Here is a 21,849-nt window from a genome sequence, read left to right on the forward strand (position 1 = left end):
GACTTCAATAGCACAGATATAGGTGTGAGGTCTTTTTTAGGAGTGGTGGGTGAAATTCTGTGGCCTGCATTGTGCAGGAGGTCAGACTAGATGATCATAATGGTCCCTTCTGACCTAAATATCTATGAATCTATGAATTGTTCCATTTGCATTAGGAAGGGCAAATTTACTGGAGATTCAACACTTGCTCCTGATATCCAGGCATCCCAATGTTTCACAATGTGGTAGGCATGTCGGGTAAATGACATGTCTGGTTTCCACCTTAGGGCTCTGAACCTCCGACGAGACTGCTCGGGTGTTATCCCCATTCTGACTCTCGCCTTGGATTTAAACAGTTCATACTTGTTCATGTGTTCTTTAGGCATTTCAGCTGCCACCTCAGCTAAGGGTCCACTGAGCTGCAGCCTCAGCTCTACCATGTATTGGTCAGTAGAGATGTTGTACCCAAGGCAGGCCCTTTCGAAGTTTTCTAGGAAGGCCTCAGTATCATCGCCTGCCTTGTAGGTGGGGAACTTTCTGGGATGGGAAGTGGTACTTGGAGAAGGATTACTAGGGTTTGTTGGGATATTCTGCTGAGCCTTTATCTTCTCCATCTCCTCCACATACTTCCTCTCTTTTTCCTTCTCCTCCAGTTCTTTGTCCCTCGCTTCCATAGCTCTCCTGTGAGCAGCTGCTTGGTGTTGTTCTGCCTCCCTTTCTTGTTCCTTCTTCAGCTGCGTGAGTTCTATCTGTCTTTCATGTTCCCTTTGTCTTTCCTCAGCCTGAAATTTGGCTAATTCGAGCTGTAGTCGAGCCGCGGATTTTGCCATTCTAACCTCTCTGTTTTTACTAACTTTACACCCGAAGTTTAGAAATAAACAAACAAAACTTGGCTGTAAAATTTTGCTGTGCTGCAATAGAATACCTATTCTCTGATAGTGATTGTCAGCCTACAGAAAAAGACAATTCCCTTGTCTCTGCTCTGGGCCCAAATTAAAGCAAAAAACCTCCAACTACTTGGAAACCTGCTTACCCAGCCCAAAGAAAAAGCAAAATGGGTATAACACACACCCCCTATTTACTTTTAGGAAGAAAAGAAAAAAAAACCTCTGGGTTGGAAGACTGTGAATTTCCCTGCAGGAGTTAAATACCCTGCCTCCAGGCAAAGAAAACCTGCAATTCACAAGATAATCCCCTTTTGTCTCTGCTTGGCCACAAAGCAGAGAGAAACCAAGCTGCTTTCAGTTTCAAAGCTGCTTTCTGGACTTCCTAAAAATTCCTTTTTAAAATCTGTATTTCTAGTTCAAAAAATCTCAATGATTTCAGGTTAATCCCACCACTGTGCCACCATGTCAAGGTTCCTCCCCCACTCTGAACTCTAGGGTACAGATGTGGGGACCTGCATGAAAAACCTCCTAAGCTTATCTTTACCAGCTTAGGTCAAAACTTCCCCAAGGTACAAAATATTACACCCCTTATCCTTGGACTGGCCGCTACCACCACCAAACTAATACTGGTTACTGGGGAAGAGCTGTTTGGACGCGTCCTTCCCCCCAAAATACTTCCCAAATCCTTGCACCCCACTTCCTGGACAAGGTTTGGTAAAAAGCCTCACCAATTTGCCTAGGTGACTACAGACCCAGACCCTTGGATCTTAAGAACAATGAACAATCCTCCCAACACTTGCACCCCCCCTTTCCTGGGAAATGTTGGATAAAAAGCCTCACCAATTTGCATAGGTGACCACAGACCCAAACCCTTGGATCTGAGAACAATGAAAAAGCATTCAGTGTTTTACAAGAAGACTTTTAATAAAAAATAGAAGTAAATAGAAATAAAGAAATCCCCCCTGTAAAATCAGGATGGTAGATATCTTACAGGGTAATTAGATTCAAAAACAGAGAACCCCTCTAGGCAAAACCTTAAGTTACAAAAAAGATACACAGACAGAAATAGTTATTCTATTCAGCACAATTCTTTTCTCAGCCATTTAAAGAAATCATAATCTAACACATACCTAGCTAGATTACTTACTAAAAGTTCTAAGGCTCCATTCCTGGTCTATCCCTGGCAGAAACCAGCATACAGACAGACACAGACCCTTTGTTTCTCTCCCTCCTCCCAGCTTTTGAAAGTATCTTGTCTCCTCATTGGTCATTTTGGTCAGGTGCCAGCAAGGTTACCTTTAGCTTCTTAACCCTTTACAGGTGAGAGGAGCTTTCCCCTGGCCAGGAGGGATTTCAAAGGGGTTTACCCTTCCCTTTATATTTATGACAGAAACTTAGCCACATTACCATAAATCTTAACTCATTCACTTGTGAGCTAGGCTGTTATGATTTCATAGTATTGTTAGATTGTCAGTTGTCCCTTGAGAGATTCCTAAGTATGTTTCTCACTGAGAAGTATCAGAGTGGTAGCCGTGTTAGTCTGCATCAGCAAAAACAACGAGGAGTCCTCGTGGCACCGTAGAGACGAACAAATAGATTTAGTTTCTGTAGTGACCCATCCACTCCCAGTCTCTATTCAGGCCTAATTTGATGGTGTCCAGTTTGCAAATTAATTTCAGTTCTGCATTTTCTTGTTGGAGTCTGTTTTTGAAGTTTATTTGTTGAAGAACTGCCACTTTTCAATCTGTTATTGAGTGACCAGGGTGATTAAAGTGTTCTCCTACTGGTTTTTGAATGTTATCATTCCTGATGTCAGATTTGTGTCCATTTATTCTTTTGCATAGAGACTGTCCAGTTTGGCATTGCTGGCACATGATGGCATATATCACATTGGTAGATATATCACCTGCACATCTACCAATATGATATGTGCCAGCAATGCCCCTCTGCATGTACATTGGCCAAACCAGACAGTCTCTACATTAGTCAGTTAGTCTCTAAGGTGCCACAAGTACTCCTCGTTGTTTTTACATAAACTAATTTCCCCTTGCTAAATACTCACATCTTCTAGTCAACTGTTTGAAATGGGCCACCTTGTTTACATTGGCCTCATTAACACTACAAAAGTGATTTCCACTCCTTCTCGTCAACTGTTGAGAATTGCCTACTTCCAACTTAAATTAAATTGGCTCATTAGCACTGACCCCCCACCTGGTAAGGCAACTTCCATCTTTTCCTATGCTGTGTATTTATACCTCCCTACTGTATGTTCCATGCCATGCATCTGATGAAATGGGTTTTAGCCCATGAAAACTTATGCCCAAATAAATTTGTTAGTCTCTAAAGTGCCACAAGGACTCCTCGTTTTTACTGAGAAGTTTGTATGTTTCTCTGTACACATCAAAAAAAATAAGAGGCAAAGTAGTTAATGATCTCAAATTAAAAATGAAATAATCAGTGAATTAATGAAAAATTTAAGATCCAATCTTTCAAAGGGTTCTACAGGAGAAAAACCTTACATCCATCTGAAGTCCTGTTGTATGTGAGGATCTGACTAAGTAGATGTTTTCAGGATTAGGGCGTTACATTGCATATGGCAAAAGCACCTTTTAAAGATCTCTAGGTTTCTAACTACTTGAGGTACAACAGTTAATAAGCTTTTCAACAAAATATATATTTTGGAATTATACATTGATTTCAGCTAAAATTGACAGGTCAAATAACTATAAAACTATCAATTACAAAAGGAAAAAATTATATGAAACATATAGAAGTTATTAAATGCAATACTACATATTCTCATATGTTAATAAAACGAAAAAAAATTAAGTTTATACAATATCATTCAGAGTCATTACTCAGAAAACGAGATTCTAGGAGGTCTCATTTAATGCTGCATACTCAGTTCAGTAGCCACTTTAAAAGGGAATTTCAATAACCAGTTTCATGGGCATGTTTAAAAATACCGAGCTAAACGGAGAAGTTCAATAGCACAAAGGCAGTTAGCCATCCAACTCAGTCTGGCAGCCGTAGCTGGGCATCCTCGCTACCATCTGTGCCTTTGAAAAAAAATCTCCCTCTTAATCTTTTGTCAAGGATGTATTATTTTCCAGGGCGTGTATTCATGCAGAAAGCATATGTTACATCAGAATGTTATTGGCAAGATTAGCATAAAAATCACATTTAGCATTTACTTGTAATCATTGTAGAGATGTAGTTAGGCATCGTATTCCCTAAATCAAATCGGATACGAGAAAAGTGTCCTTGTAGTACATGCAGCAAGAGGACAGTGAATGTGCATAGCTTGAAATGCTGCCCTAGATTTGTAGTGAAAAACTGTCAGAAGCATTTGTTGCCGTGAGATTGCTCCTCCTATCATATGATAATATGTCTTTGTAAAAGAGGGGCGAAATCATGACTCTCTTTGTGACATGCTTGTATTCAAATGATCCGTGCTTAAATGGCCTGATTTGAAATGTGAATGTATCCAGTTATTAAAAGACCTTATACTGTAGACTAAACTGCTTCTTTTCTTAGCCTGTTTCCCCTTCCAAATCTTGAATTTGCTTTGTACACTCTCTGTAAAAAATGACTAACATTTTCCTGGCAAAGAAACTCACCTCAGCACAGGGAGCTACTGATGCTTTGTCTCTGCCTCCCTCCCACTACAGCGCACTATTGCTGAGGGAAGGACGGAGGAGATGGAAGCAAGCTGAGTGAAAAGTGGTGAATCATAGGCCGTATCTTATCTGCTTGAAAGCTTGCATTGTTTGCTCACATTTCTATATCTCTCCTGTATCCTGCTAAATGTACCCATATCATGGTGATTTATGACTTGAGGGGTATAGTAAAGGTCAGTAATGCTGATTTCAAAGGGGAATAAACTGTGTGATATGTTAATGAACATTGGCTTCTGTTTTAGCTCATTAAGAAAGACCTTGGCTCAATGCCCAATTTTCAGATGGTTTATGGAAAAGGCAGGAGTTTTGAAGAAGGAGTAGTAGTTATTGCCTTTTTAAGGGGCACCCTCACTTGTTTCTAAAATGCAGAAGATTTGTTCTGCTCCTTTGTTTCACATGTATCATGCTGGTCATTTGTATGGAGAGATGAAATGTGATAGGCCATCACAACAGGGAGGCTGGACATAGGATCACCGTATAGCATGTCTTGCACCTACCAGCTGCGTGATGCCCCTTGTTCTTTGCAGGATTAGCTCATTCTGTCAGCAACGGGGGCCTAATTATATGCAACCAAGGCCCCATTCTGCCCTCTGATACAGGCACAGCTCCCATTGAAGTGTGTGGCAGGGTGTCTGTATATCTGAGCACCAAAGGTTCTGCTGGGTGTTAAACATCTAACTTTTTCTTCCAAATTCAAGTGAACGAAGATGTTAAGTCTTCAGCTGACAACTGAAATTACTTCCTCGGAGCCTGATCCATATTTAGTGTTAATGGAAAATAATCAGAAGATGATTTACTGGGGTTGGGTTGTTTTCAGTACAAGTACAGTACGACTGAGGCTTGCAATTATATTTAAGACTACAGGTTAAAGGGAGAATCCTATCTGCAGAAGAACCGAGAAACAGCACAACCTGTGCAATTCCTGTAGCAAAGTGGTCGTCATGGGATTAACTGAGTTACCCAGAGTACTAGGGGATGGACCTATGCTCTTACCCTTCCCTCTTTCAGATTTTGTCAGGGGGAATTTACACACACACAGTTTGTGATGCATCTGGATAAAGCAGGAAGCTCCCAGCCTGCAGTCCTGTGAGTTGATAAAGTGGATGCGGTTCAGAGAAGAGCCACAGGAATGATTAAAGGATGAGAAAACATACCTTATAGTGATAGACTCAAATAGCTCAATCTATTTAGCTTAACAAAGAGAAGATTAAGGGGTGACTTGGTCACAGTACATAAGAATCTACCTAGGGAACAAATATGTAACAATAGGCTGTTCAGTCTAGCAGAGACAGGTCTAACATGACCCATATGGCTGGAAGTTGAAGCTAGACAAGTTCAGTCTGGAAATAAGATGTGCATTTTTAACGATGCGAGTAGTTAACCACTGGAACAGTTTACCAAGGGTTGGGGTAAATTCTTCATCACTGACCATTTTTAAATCAAGATTGGGTGTTTTTCTAAAAAATCTGTTCTAGGAATTACTTTGAGGAAGTACAGGAGGCCAGACTAGATGGTCACAGCGGTCCCTTTTGGCTTGGGAATCTGAGTAGTGTGTTATTTTTGTTGCACTGAGTGATCCCTTTACAAAAGTTCCTCTGTGCACTGAGGAAGGGGCAGGACTCAGGAGCCCACACAGGGGCTCTGCGCTGCTCCACAGGCAATCACAGGTGCCACGATTCATGGGGATTTTGGAGGAGGAGCAAGGCCTGTGGATCTGCTACTGCTCAAACAGTGTCAGCTGTTGCCCAGAATAACTGGCTATACTGCATGTAGCAGCAGAGATGACAAGCAACATGTGCAGCCAGCCTGGTGCCAGTGCGTGCAACTCCTTTGAGTTAAGATGAGCTGCACTTGTGGTCAGCAGTTCAGAATGGAATCCTTTACCCATTAAATAAACCCTTTGCCCCTTTCAATGCATACTGTTACTCATTAATACCATCTCTTCCTTAAATCTACTCTGCAGCAGATTTTCATGCCCACTCACAGCTGAAGGAGTTATCGACTTACAAGGCACGTGGAACAAAACCCTCCCAGCAAGGGCTGAAGAAACAGCCCTCCAAAGAGTGGACATTGATAAGATGCTGCACCCATTCCAGGCTCTTGGACCAGTTCCCCAAAGTACAGAGTTCCTTGGGATTTACTGTCAACGGGAGCTTTGAGTGCTCAGCAGAACAGGGCCCTCTTGGAGCCAACAAGTGATTAGTAAATGCCTGAACTTTAAACCTGCCCAAGTTAACTCCTAATAGCAACCAAAAATAGAGTTAGGGTCTTGGAAGGCAATCAGCAGGCCTAATGGAAAAAAATAAACATATTAACTCAGTCTCTGCAGAGCTCTTGACCTTCCTCCTGAAATTCAGCAAGACAGCACCCAGGGTTTTCCTAGCCCACGTGCCTCCTGTAACTCCCTCCAGACTTGGATAATGTGCTTTCTCTATTAAGGTGATTGAAACTGGTAAACTCAGCAGTAGAAGAAGTTGAGCGGGAATGGGATATTATACTCTCACATCCTTTCAGTGAACACTCCAAGAAGTACCCTCTCCAACAAATCTGCAAAGACATGGACTCATAACCTGTTACCTTCTGCTAGTCTCCAGGTTGTTTGGAGATATATTATTAGGTGTCTCACCCCCCAGTGGAATAGACACTGTTTGGGATTCCTACAGTTTCCACAAATGCATCATGACTTGACAAAGAACTGATCAATTCCTTGGGGTGCCAGCTACAATGATGTCCTTCAAGACCATTTACAGCAGCAGGTGTTCACTTCTGTGGCAGCATTTATTAACCTACATATTAATGTTTTATCAAAACTACAGCCATTGCAAAGTGTCCCAGTGTTTGAGGACAGTAATGTTATTTCATTGAGGGTGAGGAAGATACAGCTCAGACCATAGTACCATTATAAATGTCAGTGAGAAGCAGGTGTCGTTTCTGCACAACCACACAAGTGTTGACACTTAAAGGGCCAGATTGGGAAGATGAAGTACTCTCACTGACAAGTAACTGCTTATTAATGGGAGTAGGTTGCCTAATCTGCCTCCAGATGAGTCAAGGTTCTGTTAATGCAGTTGACAAGCAGAAATAAATACAGAAAGGTTTCCATCTATATGCAAAAAGAAGAGGAGTACTTGTGGCACCTTAGAGACTAACCAATTTATTTGAGCATAAGCTTTTGTGAGCTACAGCTCACTTCATTGGATGCATCCTCTGAAACCTGTCATCTGTACGCATGCAGCATCACTGAAATGCAGCCACTTCTCTAGTGGATGGCAGCAGACAACTGCTTAAGAGGGAAGACAAGGGGATGCTTTGGCAACACATTCATATTCCTGGAATCTCTAATGTGCCTGCAAAGGAAACAGGGACTTGGTTTTTTTTACAATGTATACTGTTTGAATTAGACCCCTGAAGTCAGAAGGACACACTTCTGTTTTATTGTTTGAACTGTGTTGTCAGGTTTTTGCATGAAAGTAAAGTTAATCATTGTTATACTTGCTGACTGCGTGTAAGCAAATATTTCAGTAGGACGCAAGGCATAACTGGAAACATCATCAATGGATCTGAGTGAGCAGATCTAATCTTTGCAACAGTCGAGTTCAGGTTTGGACCTTGACTGTCAGACTTAATTTTTGTACCTGAATGCAAGTCAAAGGTGGTCCTGCACTGGTGAGGTCTCAGCTGGAGTACTGTGTCTGTTTTTGGGCACCACACTTTAAGAAAGATGTGGACAAACTGGAGAGAATCCAGAGGGGAGCAACAAAAATGATAAAAGGTTTAGAAAACCTGACCTAGGAGGAAAGGTTTAAAAAAGGGCATGGTTAGTCTTGACAAAGAAGACTGAGAATATAAGAGCTGCCATACTGGGTCATAATGGTCCATCTTGCCCAGTATCCTATCTCCAGCAGTGGCCCATGCCAAAGCTGCAGGGGGAGTGTACAGAACAGGGCAATCATGTAGTGATTCACCCCAGCAGTCAGAGGTTTGGGGTCACCCTGGCATGGGGTTGTGTCCCTGCCCATCTTGGCCAATAGCCATTGATAGACTGATCCTCCAGGAATTTGTCCAGTTCGTTTTTGAACCCAGTTATGCTCCTGGCTGTCACAAGATTCCATGGCAATGAGTTCCACAGGTTAACTTGGGCTTGTGTGAAAAAGTACTTCCTCCTGTTTGTATTAAACCTGCTATTAATTTCATCAGGTGACCCCCAGTTTTTGTATTGCGTGAAAGAGAAAATAAAATTTCTTTATTCACTTTTTTCCACACCATTCATGATTTTATAGACCTCTTTCACGTCCCCTCTTATTCATCTCTTTTCTAAGCTGAACAGCCCTAATCTTTTTAGTCTCTCCTCATACGGAAGCCGTTCCAGACCCTTGATGATTTATGTTGCCCTTCTCTGAAACTTTTCCAGTTCTACTCTGTCCTTTTTGAGATGGGGTTACCAGAACTGGACACAATATTCAAGCTGCAGGCATATCATGGGTTTATAGTGGCATTATGATATTTGCCACTTCACTGTTCACCCCCTTTTCCAGATCATTAATGAATATGTTGAACAGCACAGGTTCCAGTACAGATCCTTGGGTGCGGGGGCACTATTCATTTCTCTCCATTAGGAAAGCTGACCATTTATTCCTATCTTTCAACTAGTTACTGATCTGTGAGAGGACCATCCCTCTTACCCCAAATGTAGACAAGTTGGAGAGAGTCCAGCGGAGGGCAATAAAAATGATTATAGGGGGCTGGGACACATGACTTACAAGGAGAAGCTGAGGGAACTAGGGTTATTTAGTCTGCAGAAGAGAAGAGTGAGGTGGGATTTGATAGCAGCCTTCAACTACCTGAAGAGGGGTTCCAAAGAGGATGGAGCTTGGCTGTTCTCAGTGGTGACAGATGACAGAACAAGGAGCAATGGTCTCAAGTTGCATTGGGGGAGCTCTAAGTTGGATATTAGGAAATACTATTTCACTAGGAGGGTGGTGAAGTACTGGAATGGGTTACCTAGGGAGGTGGTGGAGTCTCCATCCTTAGAGGTTTTTAAGGTCCGGCTTGACAAAGCCCTGGTTGGGATGATTTAGTTGGGGTTGGTCCTGCTTTGAGCAGGGGGCTGGACTAGATGACCTCCTGAGGTCTTCTCCAACCCTAATTTTCTATGATTCTATGATCCCATTGTGACGGGTTGGATCACAGAAACCCCCTTGGGGCTGCCAACTGATGTGCCAAAACTACTTCTGCCCCTGCTTTCCCTGCCAGCTTGGGACTCCAGCACCCTGTGTTGCTGAGCCAGACATGCCAGTCTGCTCCAACACAGACCCAGGGTCTGAACCACGTGCCCCAAAGTTGCAGACTTAACTGAAAGCAACTTAAGAAGTGATCCTGTCTTTGACACTCAGATGCCCAATTCCCAATGGGGTCCAAACCCCAAATAAATCCGCTTTACCCTGTATATAGCTTATACAGGTAAACTCATAAATTGTTTGCCCTCTATAACACTGATAGAGAGATACGCACAGCTGTTTGCCCCCCCGCTCCCCCCCGGTACTAATACATACTCTGGGTTAATTAATAAGTAAAAAGTGATTTTATTAAATACAGAAAGTAGGATTTAAGTGGTTCCAAGTAGTAACAGACCGAACAAAGTGAATTACCAAGCAAAATAAAATAAAACACGAAAGACTAAGTCTAGTACTGTAATAAAACTGAATACAGATAAAAACCTCACCAGTTCCAGTAAGCTTCTTTTTACAGACTAGTCTCCTGCTAGTCTGGGTCCAGAAATCACTCTCACCCCCTGTAGTTACTGTCCTTTGTTCCAGTTTCTTTCAGGTGTCCTTGGGGGTGGAGAGGCTCTCTCTTTAGCCAGCTGAAGACAAAATGGAGGAGTCTCCCAGGGGTTTAAATACACTTTCTCCTGTGGGTGGACACCCCACCTCCCGCTGACTAGAATCCAGCATCAAAATGGAGTTTTGGAGTCACATGGGCAAGTCACATATTCATGTATGAGTTTCTTACCAGCCAAGCCACATTCCTGGGAAAGCTCAGATGTGGACTGGCGTCTTCAAGATCCATTGTCCGTTAAGTGCTTCTTGATTGGGCATTTAACTTGCACATTCCTTTCTCAAGAACAGGTTTCAGAGTAACAGCCGTGTTAGTCTGTATTCGCAAAAAGAAAAGGAGTACTTGTGGCACCTTAGAGACGAACCAATTTATTTGAGCATGAGCTTTCGTGAGCTACAGCTCACTTCATCAGATGCATCCAATGAAGTGAGCTGTAGCTCACGAAAGCTCATGCTCAAATAAATTGGTTCGTCTCTAAGGTGCCACAAGTACTCCTTTTCTTTCTCAAGAAGCTGACCAAATGCTTACAAAGGCTACTTAAAAATCAAGCCAGTACACACCCAATATTCATAACTTGGAACACAAAAATAATACATGCATACAAATAGGATTAGTAGATTCAGTAGATCATAACCTTTACAGAGATATGTTACATGGCATATGTAGCATAAAACATATTCTAGTTATGTCATATATATATATATATATTCATAAGCATATTTCCATAAAGCCTTATGGGGGGAGGCTGTCACACCCATGACTGCTTACTTTGCATAAGAGCCTTTGGTGAGGGACCTTGTCAAAGGCTTTCTGAAAATCCAAGTACACTGAGAGGAAAGTGATCAGGAACAGTCAGCATGGATTCACCAAGGGCAAGTCATGCCTGACTAATCTAATTGCCTTCTGTGACGAGATAACTGGTTCTGTGGATGAAGGGAAAGCAGTGGACGTGTTGTTCCTTGACTTTAGCAAAGCTTTTGACACTGTCTCCCACAGTATTCTTGTCAGCAAGCTAAAGAAGTATGGGCTGGATGAATGCACTATAAGGTGGGTAGAAAGTTGGCTAGTTTGTCGGGCTCAATGGGTAGTGATCAATGGCTCCATGTCTAGTTGGCAGCCGGTATCAAGCGGAGTGCCCTAAGGGTCAGTCCTGGGGCCAGTTTTGTTCAATATCTTCATAAATGATCTGGAGGATGGCGTGGATTGCACCCTCAGCAAGTTTGCAGACGACACTAAACTGGGAGGAGTGGTAGATACGCTGGAGGGTAGGGATAGGATACAGAGGGCCCTAGACAAATTGGAGGATTGGGCCAAAAGAAATGTGATGAGGTTCAACAAGGACAAGTGCAGAGTCCTGCACTTAGGACGGAAGAATCCAATGCAGCGCTACAGACTAGGGACCGAATGGCTCGGCAGCAGTTCTGCAGAAAAGGACCTAGGGGGTTACAGTGGGCGAGAAGCTGGATATGAGTCAACAGTGTGCCCTTGTTGCCAAGAAGGCCAATGGCATTTTGGGATGTATAAGTAGGGGCATTGCCAGCAGATCGAGGGACGTGATCGTCCCCCTCTATTCGACATTGGTGAGGCCTCATCTGGAGTACTGTGTCCAGTTTTGGGCCCCACACTACAAGAAGGATGTGGAAAAATTGGAGAGAGTCCAGCGGAGGGCAACAAAAATGATTAGGGGTCTGGAACACATGACTTATGAGGAGAGGCTGAGGGAACTGGGATTGTTTAGTCTACAGAAGAGAAGAATGAGGGGGGATTTGATAGCTGCTTTCAACTACCTGAAAGGTGGTTCCAAAGAGGATGGATCTAGACTATTCTCAGTGGTAGTGGATGACAGGACAAGGAGTAATGGTCTCAAGTTGTAGTGAGGGAAATTTAGGTTGGATATTAGGAAAAACTTTTTCACTAGGTGGGTGGTGAAACACTGGAATGCGTTACCTAGGGAGGTGATGGAATCTCCTTCCTTAGAAGTTTTTAAGGTCAGGCTTGACAAAGCCCTGGCTGGGATGATTTAATTGGGGATCGGTCCTGCTTTGAGCAGGGGGGTTGGACTAGATGACCTCCTGAGGTCCCTTCTAACCCTGATATTCTATGATTCTATATCCACTGGATCCCCCTTGGCTACATGCTTGTTGTCTCTCTCAAAAAACTCAAATAGATTGGTGAGGCAGGACTTCCCTTTACAAGAGGTGCAATGACTCTTTCCCAAACAGTCATGTTTATGTGTGTCTGATAATTCTGGTCTTTACTATAGTTTCCACCAATCTGAGGTGGGACCTGGCAACTGTCTTCAAATATGTTAACAGCTGTAATAAAGAGGACAATAATCAATTGTTTTCCATGTCCACTGAAGGTAGGATAAGTAGTAAAGGGCTTAATCTGCAGCAAGATTTAGGTTAGATATTAGGAAAAACTTTCTAACGGTAAGGATCGTTAAGTACAGGAATGCGCTTCCAAAGGAGGTTGGGGAATTCCTGTCACTGGGGAAGTTTAAGAACAGCTTAGACAAACACCCGTCAGGGACGGTCTAGCTATACTTGGTCCTGCCTCAGCATGGGGGACTGGACGAGGTCCCATCTAATGCTACATGTCTGTGATTCTATACTGACAGTCCTGGTTCCTCTTCAGGTCACCAACATTCTGGTCTTTCTTCTCTAGGTAGTTTTATAAATCCTCTTAGTTCATGCACTGCTCCAGGATCACTAAACTTACAGGCTCTCCAATCAAATCTGCCCCATAAAGGAGAGCAGTTAAAGAAAAAAGGCAGAAGTTCCATCTCACAATTTCCCCTGCTACATGATTTAAAGTATCCAACACTGGATTCCCTGTCATGTTTACCACTTTTTGCCTTGCATTTCCACCCACTACACTCATTTCTTGCACTGTGATCAATCCCTAAATGGTTAATTAACTAGTTATTCTGAATATGGTATGAATCAATTTGTCCACATGCAGGTCTTATGCCAAGGAAACAATAAATTACATTTTCAGAATATTGTTACATAGGATTATAGTTATTCTTTTTTTGGACAATTGGTATGTGCCAGAACAACCAAGTGGAGATATTGTTATTAAAAACCTCCACGAATTTAAAAATCAAGTTTCAAATTTACCAAAGACAAATGTCAGGACTAAATATTCAGCCTCCAGGCAAAACAAAACAAAAAATAACCAATGCACATATACGCCTGGGCATATTTTGCACATGAACATGAAAAATGTTGTTAGCGAGTGTTAATTTACACCTGCAAAATTAATTGGGACAAATTGATTTTGTGGGGCAAATTATAATCCTTATGTGCAAGTGTTCAGATTGGGGTGCTGGCTCAGGTAAGGAACTGCCAATGCTTGCCGAGTGTTGTGCACATATAAGGAGGTGTAAAGTGGTCACGGCTGTCCCTCCTTCCATCTGGGAGGGAGGCCACGCCCCCTTGCTACAAGTCCTCTGGACAAGCACAATTCACAGGGGAATTAGCATCGGGTTCTCTGCCACTCAGTGGGGTAATCCAGTACTGAGTCTAGGAGCCCCAGTCCTCTGACTGGACAGGGCACCAAACAGGGGGCTCTAGCCTACAGTCAGGGTAGAACAGGAGTGTCCACAAGCCCCGGGCCTCCAGCAGAGCAAGGCAGCAAGCAGTGAATGGCTCTGGCCAGTATTCAGGACAGAGAAGCTAAGGAATCTATTAACCCAGGCCCTCGAACAGGGCGGGCAGCAAAGTCAGGAAGTTCTGGCCTGTACTCAGGACAGTGTAGTAACCAGTCTGTTTGCCCAGGCCCTCAAACAGGGCGGGGTAGCAAATAGTCAAGGGTCCTGGCTCTGGTGGACCACTGACAAACGCAGACTTCTTGGCCTGTGGTGGGGTGGCAGGGGTTGGGGGACTTGGGCCCACCCAACTCCACTGCGTCCAGCCCAGGTCAGCGGGGAAATCCAGCTGCAATTCACTGTCCAGCTGTCAGTAACACAACTGAACTATACTCAGCTCCCCATGGCTACTTCCTACACTCCTGTTTGAGGGCGGGTACCTGGGTCCCAGGGTTGTCATCCGTCTCGCTGGGGTAAACGGCTAATGGCAGCCCCAGCAGTGGGTGAGAGATGTTCTTCTCTGACAGCTCCTCTCTAACTGAGCTGGAGGGCTGGCCTTTTATATTTCTGGTGCCTGTCCCACCCTTCTGGCCGTGCGGGCATGGGTGTCCCGGCTCTGCCCACCAGGGGGGGCTCATGCTGTCCCTCCGTCTGTCTCCAAGGGAGGCCACGCCCCCTCGCTACAGGAGGTTAGAAGGATACTCATCCAAAAATTTGGCCCTAGATGTAAGTTGGGAATGGCTTTTATGGCAGTCTTACACCCATGCTGTATGTGGAAAATATTAAAGGCTGTTAAAATTGGAACACAGTTACTGTAGGTGTGTGCTTCCACAGGTTTAGGAAAGACCTTCTCATTTACCCAGCAAATATATTTATTAATCCTCAGCTGTGCTAAAAGCAATGAAGAATCCAGCTAAACAACCAGAGCAAGAACTAAAATCATGAGAATTAAAGTTAGGCATATAGTCATTTTGGACCAGGGATGTACTAGGCAACTGGTTGGTGGCCGCAAGAAAGCAAATGGAGTGGAGAAAATCTTGGTAAAGCTGCTTTGTACGTGGGTAAGAAATTGGTGATTCAAATAACACAGGGTCCAAATGAAAGCATGGGTAAAAAGCCCATGATCTCTCACCCGATCTGCTGTGTTGCTTATGTTCCTTCCTCTGGGAGATGAAAATGCCATGGGCTGGGCAAGGAAAAGCCTGTGCTTAGATGCTATAGACATCTATCACTTTACAAGAAAAAAATCTCATATGTAAATCCTTTAGAAGTACCATACTGGTCCTGTGTGCCAGAAGGGAATGGGCATCTTACCCACACGTAATACAGCCTTCTTTATACTGGAGCCACATGCTATCTTTGTTAGAATAATCACATTATGGCAAAACTTTTAAAATCAGAATAAAAAATAACGTATGTATTTCTAAACAACTGAAATGTTGCTGTGAATTATATAACTAAAGCAGTTGATCTATTTGAGACAAAGGTTTTGTTTATATTAAGTATAAAAGTGATACAGTTTCATTATTATACAAATGCTGTTAGTTGTTTTCCTGTAGCACCTAGGGATCAACCAAAAACAGGGCCCTGCACCATTGTGTCACATGCTATATGAACAGTAATACAGTTGCTGGCCAGAAGAATTTACAATCAAAATTTATATGCTTTGTCATGTGAATATTTTAGTCTCTCTTGCTTACTTTAGCTATTTTCTTTGTTTTGTATCTTTAAATTGCCTATATTCTTTAGAGTGACAAATGGAAAACTTCACTACAACTTTACCAGTCTGGATAACTTGATGGATCTTCTCTGGAAAAACAAACTCATTCCAGGTAAAGACAGCTTTTTCCTGGTCAGTTAAACATGTTGGATCAAATGTACAATCGTCAGACTAAACAGCTTTTGCTAGAGCAGATTTTGGTCCAAAATTAGTTCTCTTCTACTTACATTTGATTCCCATTTATGTAAATGGAAATTCTGCACACAGAACTGGGAATAATGTAAAGCAGCACATAAGTGCTTTGCTTGTAAGTGCTTTGGCATTAATCTGAGACTTCTGAACTGGAAGCTGTGATCAACTCTCTCCTCACTGAAATACACTCAAGAAAGGACCAAAGAGGACACGTTCCTAAACTCATCTTGCTTTCACTACCCCTATACAACTATACACACCTCCAATACCTCTAAGTCACACTCCAATTCATAACCTGAGGTGGTAACGCCTAAGACTGTTGGCAAGCAATGAGTTTGAACGACCTCAAGTCCAAAGTAACTATTTGTGTGGAATTAGCGTGTGGCATCAGGAAAGGTAGCCCATTTAATGTAACTAATTTCCTGTGTCTTTTGTAGTTTCAGATTCTTAAGTGTCAATAAGACTCAATGACTTCCTTAGCTAATCAAAAGTAAACCAGTTCATGAAAATGGGGAGTTAGACTTCTTGTGTTTATTTAAGGATTTGAATTGATGGGAAGCCTTTCAGGATACTTTACAGATTTTGAAGACAAAAAACAGGTTATAAGATGGAGGAGCCTAATTGCACTTCTGGCCAAGAGATACATAGGTGAGTTATTAAATAATCATTGTTTAATAATCAGTCCTTTATTCTTCCAAAGTTCTATGGTTTATACTTGATTTCAGGATGCATTAGCAGCAATTGGGTGAATGGGAGAGGTTTGAGTGGGTTTATTTAAGCAATACCAATTCTTGAACTCAATTTTGGAAAAAGCTTCATAGAAGGGTGAGTGACTGAAACATCTTGAAACAAGTCATGGAGCTCACTACATTTAAGTTTCTGCCCATTGAGTGAGGAGTTCTAATTGAGGCTGAGAATTATTTGCCCAGTTCCACTTCTTATCCTTTTTTAGTTTCATTTTCACCACTCAACATTAGACAATACAACACTAAAAACAACTAATACAGTGTTTAGCCCAATAAAAAATTAGGCTAAGCCAAACTGTGTAGGCTGAAATCATGAGGATTAGCACTTCTCCAGTGCTGTTCACCCACAGCTCAACGCGCTGTACAAATAATGAACCTCTTAAGTCTCTCACATCCCTGGGAAGTAGATAAAATAATTACCCCCATTTTGCAGATGGATGAACTGAGGTACCAACAAGTTAAGTGACATGCTCAGGGTCACACTGGAAGTCAATGACAATGTCAGGAATGAGAATAGAAGAAGGGATGGATTTTCAAGACTGACCAGAAAGTGACATGATTTAGCAAAGTCCTGGTCAGGAGAGAAGAAGAGGGGCATCTAAGAGAACAAGGCTGCAAGGGTAGTTGTAGTTTATAGCAGATAGCAAGCCTTTGAATAGTAGCCCTCTCAGTCTTTGCTTCGGGAGCCACCAGAACTGTGCCAGGGCAGCCGTGTGTTTAGGCATTGCACGTTGTATATATGTAGTGAACATGATCGTTTGGATCCACTATGGCCGTACGTTGGTTGTGTAAAGGGAAAGATAGACAACAGTGCTTGACAGGAAGAAAGCTTATGTTGATAGCCACAGAGAATGAGCAAAAGATAAGCTACTTTTTAGTCACAAAAAGAAAAGGAGTACTAGTGGCACCTTAGCCCTGGTCTACACTAGGACTTTAGGTCGAATTTAGCAATGTTAAATCGATGTAAACCTGCACCCGTCCACACGATGAAGCCCTTTATTTCGACTTAAAGGGCTCTTAAAATCGATTTCCTTACTCCACCCCTGACAAGTGGATTAGTGCTTAAATCGGCCTTGCTGGGTCGAAATTGGGGTACTGTGGACACAATTCGACGGTATTGGCCTCCAGGAGCTATCCCAGAGTGCTCCATTGTGACCACTCTGGACAGCACTCTCAACTCAGATGCACTGGGCTACCTTGGTAGTCATCCCCCTATTTGTGTGATGAATGAATAAAGAATGCATGAATGTGAAGCAACAATGACTTTATTGCCTCTGCGAGCGGTGATCGAAGGGAGGAGGGGCGGGTGGTTAGCTTACAGGGAAGTAGAGTGAACCAAGGGGCGGGGGGTTTCATCAAGGAGAAACAAACAGAACTTTCACACCGTAGCCTGGCCAGTCATGAAGCTGGTTTTCAAAGCTTCTCTGATGCGTACCGTGCCCTCCTGTGCTCTTCTAACCGCCCTGGTGTCTGGCTGCGCGTAACCAGCAGCCAGGCGATTTGCCTCAACCTCCCACCCCGCCATAAACGTCTCCCCCTTACTCTCACAGATATTGTGGAGCACACAGCAAGCAGTAATAACAGTGGGAATATTGGTTTCGCTGAGGTCTAAGCGAGTCAGTAAACTGCGCCAGCGCACCTTTAAACATCCAAATGCAAATTCTACCACCATTCTGCACTTGCTCAGCGTGTAGCTGAACAGCTCCTGACTACTGTCCAGGCTGCCTGTGTACGGCTTCATGAGCCATGGCATTAAGGGGTAGGCTGGGTCCCCAAGGATAACTATAGGCATTTCAACATCCCCAACAGTTATTTTCTGGTCTGGGAATAAAGTCCCTTCCTGCAGCTTTTGAAACAGACCAGAGTTCCTGAAGATGCGAGCGTCATGTACCTTTCCCAGCCGTCCCACGTTGATGTTGGTGAAACGTCCCTTGTGATCCATCAGAGCTTGCAGCACTATTGAAAAGTACCCCTGGTGGTTTATGTACTCGCCAGCTTGGTGCTCCGGTGCCAAGATAGGGATATGGATTCCGTCTATGGCCCCACCACAGTTAGGGAATCTCATTGCAGCAAAGCCATCCACTATGACCTGCACATTTCCCAGGGTCACTACTCTTGATATTAGCAGATCTTTGATTGCGTGGGTTACTTGCATCACAGCAGCCCCCACAGTAGATTTGCCCATTCCAAATTGATTCCCAACTGACCGGTAGCTGTCTGGCGTTGCAAGCTTCCACAGGGCTATCGCCACTCGCTTCTCAACTGTGAGGGCTGCTCTCATCTTGGTATTCATGCACTTCAGGGCAGGGGAAAGCAAGTCACAAAGTTCCATGAAAGTGCCCTTTCGCATGCGAAAGTTTCACAGCCACTGGGAATCGTCCCAGACCTGCAACACTATGCGGTCCACCAGTCTGTGCTTGTTTCCCGAGCCCAGAATCGGCGTTCCACAGCACGAACCTGCCCCATTAGCACCATGATGCATGCATTGGCAGGGCCCATGCTTTCAGAGAAATCTGTGTCCATGTCCTGATCACTCACGTGACCGCGCTGATGTCGCCTCCTCACCCAGTATTGCTCTGCCAGGTTCTGGTGCTGCATATACTGCTGGATAATGTGTGTGGTGTTTAATGTGCTCCTAATTGCCAAAGTGAGCTGAGCGGGCTCCATGCTTGCCTTGGTATGGCGTCCGCACAGAAAAAAGGCGTGGAACGATTGTCTGCCGTTGCTCTGACGGAGGGAGGGGCAACTGACGACATGGCTTACAGGGTTGGCTTACAGGGAATTAAAATCAACAAAGGGGGTGTCTTTACATCAAGGAGTATTTCAGGCAGGACTTCACGGAGGGTTCCAATAAGAAATGGTGCACCTAAGTAATTGTTCTTATTGGAACAAGCAGGTTGGTCTGGCCTCTGATTGATACATGGCTAGATTTACCTCACTGCACCTTCTCTGTGAGTGACTGCAGTGTGACCTAGAGGAATGAGTCCCCTAGACAGGGGAGGGGGGGGAAGCAAATGAGTACAAAACAAATCTGGTCTATTTCTTGTTTTGATCCACTCCATCTATCTTTTACATCTTTGGCTGGCAGCAGACGGTGCAGAAGGACTGCAAGCCATCCACATCTCATGGCTGCTCGGCAGAAGATGGTACAGTACGACTGCTAGCCATCCTCATCTCTTGCCTGCCTGGCAGAAGATGGTACAATACGACTGCTAGCCATCCTCATCTCTTGCCTGCCTGGCAGAAGATGGTACAGTAGGACTGCTAGCAATCTGTATCGCCTGCCTGCTCACCATAAGATGGTTCAATAGGACTGACTGCAGGACCAAAGAGAATGACCTGGTCAAGTCACTCCAAATTTAGTCCCTGCACACATGTCTGCCCAGGCGCTCCTGGCCGATGTGGCCAGGAGCACCTCGGACATGACGATGACGGCTACCAGTCGTACTGTACCGTCTGCTGCCACAAGGCAATGGGTTGATGCTGCTGTGTAGCAATGCAGTACCACATCTGCCAGTACCCAGGAGACATACGGTGACGGTTACCTGAGCGGGCTCCATGCTTGCCGTGGTATGGCGTCTGCACAGGTAAGTCAGGAAAAAAGGCGCAAAACAATTGTCTGCCCTTGCTTTCATGGAGGGAGGGAGGCACCGGGGGCCTGACGATATGTACCCAGAACCACCCGCGACAATGTTTTAGCCCCATCAGGCATTGGGATCTCAACCCAGAATTCCAATGGGCAGCGGAGACTGCGGGAACTGTGGGATAGCTACCCACAGTGCAACACTCCAGAAGTCGACTCTAGCCTCGGTACTGTGGAAGCACTCCGCCAAGTTAATGCACTTAATGCACTTAGAGCATTTTCTGTGGGGACACACACACTCGAATATATAAAACCGATTTCTAAAAAACCGACTTCTATAAATTCGACCTAATTTCGTAGTGTAGACATACCCTTAGAGACTAACCAATTTATTTGAGCATAAGCTTTTGTGAGCTACAGCTCACTACAGAGCTCAAATTCAGCGACTTGAGCCAGGCCGTTGAGCCAGCCATGGAATACTACAGCCGTTGAAATCCATGGTAGCTGCACAGGCACTTCAAAGGGCAGAATTTAATCCACTATGTTTGGAAGACTACAGGTTGGTCTTGGAGCTCTATCCCTGAATTATTCATTGCCACATGGAAGTGTACTGTGCAGTAATGAAAGGTAGTTTCATCTGCAGATAAATATGGATTGGAACATGTTGCCAAGTGGAATTTTGAAACTTGGAATGAGCCAGATCATCATGACTTTGATAATGTGTCAATGAGTGTCAAAGGTAAGTTTGTTTCTTTTGACCTTGATTTAACTCATGTGGGGTGGAATAGGGTAGGGGCAGGTGGGGTGATAAATAATAGGGTATATACAGGTATATTCTGTTTTATAAGGGATTGGCCCTGGGTGTGATCCACATAACGTCCATTAATAGCATTCCTGCCCTGAATTTCATAAAGTCTCAGGTTAGACTTTAACATGAGAGAAAACAGAAATGAGGGTGGGGAATGGGGAGTAAGGGCGACACCAATACAACCATGTTTTTCATTGTTTGGTTATAAACTAAAGTTGTGCTATGAAGTTTTTTTTTCTGCTTTAAAGCCATGTGTTTTAATAGATATGTGCCTTGATAGCTTGCCCAGGCAAAATCCTTTAAAGGAGCTTCCTGTTGCCAAGACTCTATGAAACCAAGGGAGGGGACTTCGAGACCCCTGTTGTGATCAGTAATGGAGAGAGAAAGTGGAAAAAGGTGACTTCAAACACATCATATGCTGTTAGTTGTGCGTACTTTCTAATTGCTCACAGCCCGCTGCAGCAATATGAGGACTAACCATACTCTTCGGTAATTTGAATCAAGACACCATTATAATTTTAAGCTGTAACCATCTACTGTATACATAATTGTTCTGACTCTAGGGTTTCTCAATTATTACGATGCATGCTCAGAAGGGTTAAGAGAAGCTAGTTCTTTACTGAAATTTGGAGGCCCGGGAGATTCTTTCCATCCATTCCCAAAGTCGCCCATCTGCTGGAGTCTTCTACATCACTGCTACAATGGAACCAACTTCTTCACTGGAGCAACTGGTGTGAGGTTGGACTACATAGCCCTACATAAGAAGGTCAGTCCAAGGCTTCTAACTGTTTAATAAAGAAAAGTGTACATGAGAGTATTTCTTA

At 43.7% G+C, this 21,849-nt stretch overlaps 1 protein-coding gene across 7 annotated transcripts in view; it reads left to right on the forward strand.

The window, feature by feature from the left end:
* IDUA (alpha-L-iduronidase) overlaps positions 1-21,849 on the forward strand; it is a 105,409-nt gene that overhangs the window by 45,744 nt on the left and 37,816 nt on the right. For 5 of the 7 annotated variants that reach the window (XR_012159156.1, XM_073345816.1, XM_073345814.1 and 2 more), the window contains 4 exons: positions 15,726-15,808; positions 16,429-16,536; positions 20,861-20,956; positions 21,589-21,791. Coding sequence is in view for 6 of the 7 variants with exons in the window: in XM_073345816.1 (XP_073201917.1) it covers positions 15,726-15,808; positions 16,429-16,536; positions 20,861-20,956; positions 21,589-21,791 (490 nt within the window). In the remaining variant the exon portion in view is untranslated. Of the gene's footprint in view, positions 1-15,725; positions 15,809-16,408; positions 16,537-20,860; positions 20,957-21,588; positions 21,792-21,849 lie in introns of those variants that run through there. The other 2 variants (XM_073345820.1, XM_073345818.1) reach the window with 2 other exon arrangements.

This window comes from Lepidochelys kempii, chromosome 5 (assembly GCF_965140265.1).
Source record: "Lepidochelys kempii isolate rLepKem1 chromosome 5, rLepKem1.hap2, whole genome shotgun sequence".
Taxonomy (NCBI): Eukaryota; Metazoa; Chordata; order Testudines; family Cheloniidae; genus Lepidochelys; species Lepidochelys kempii.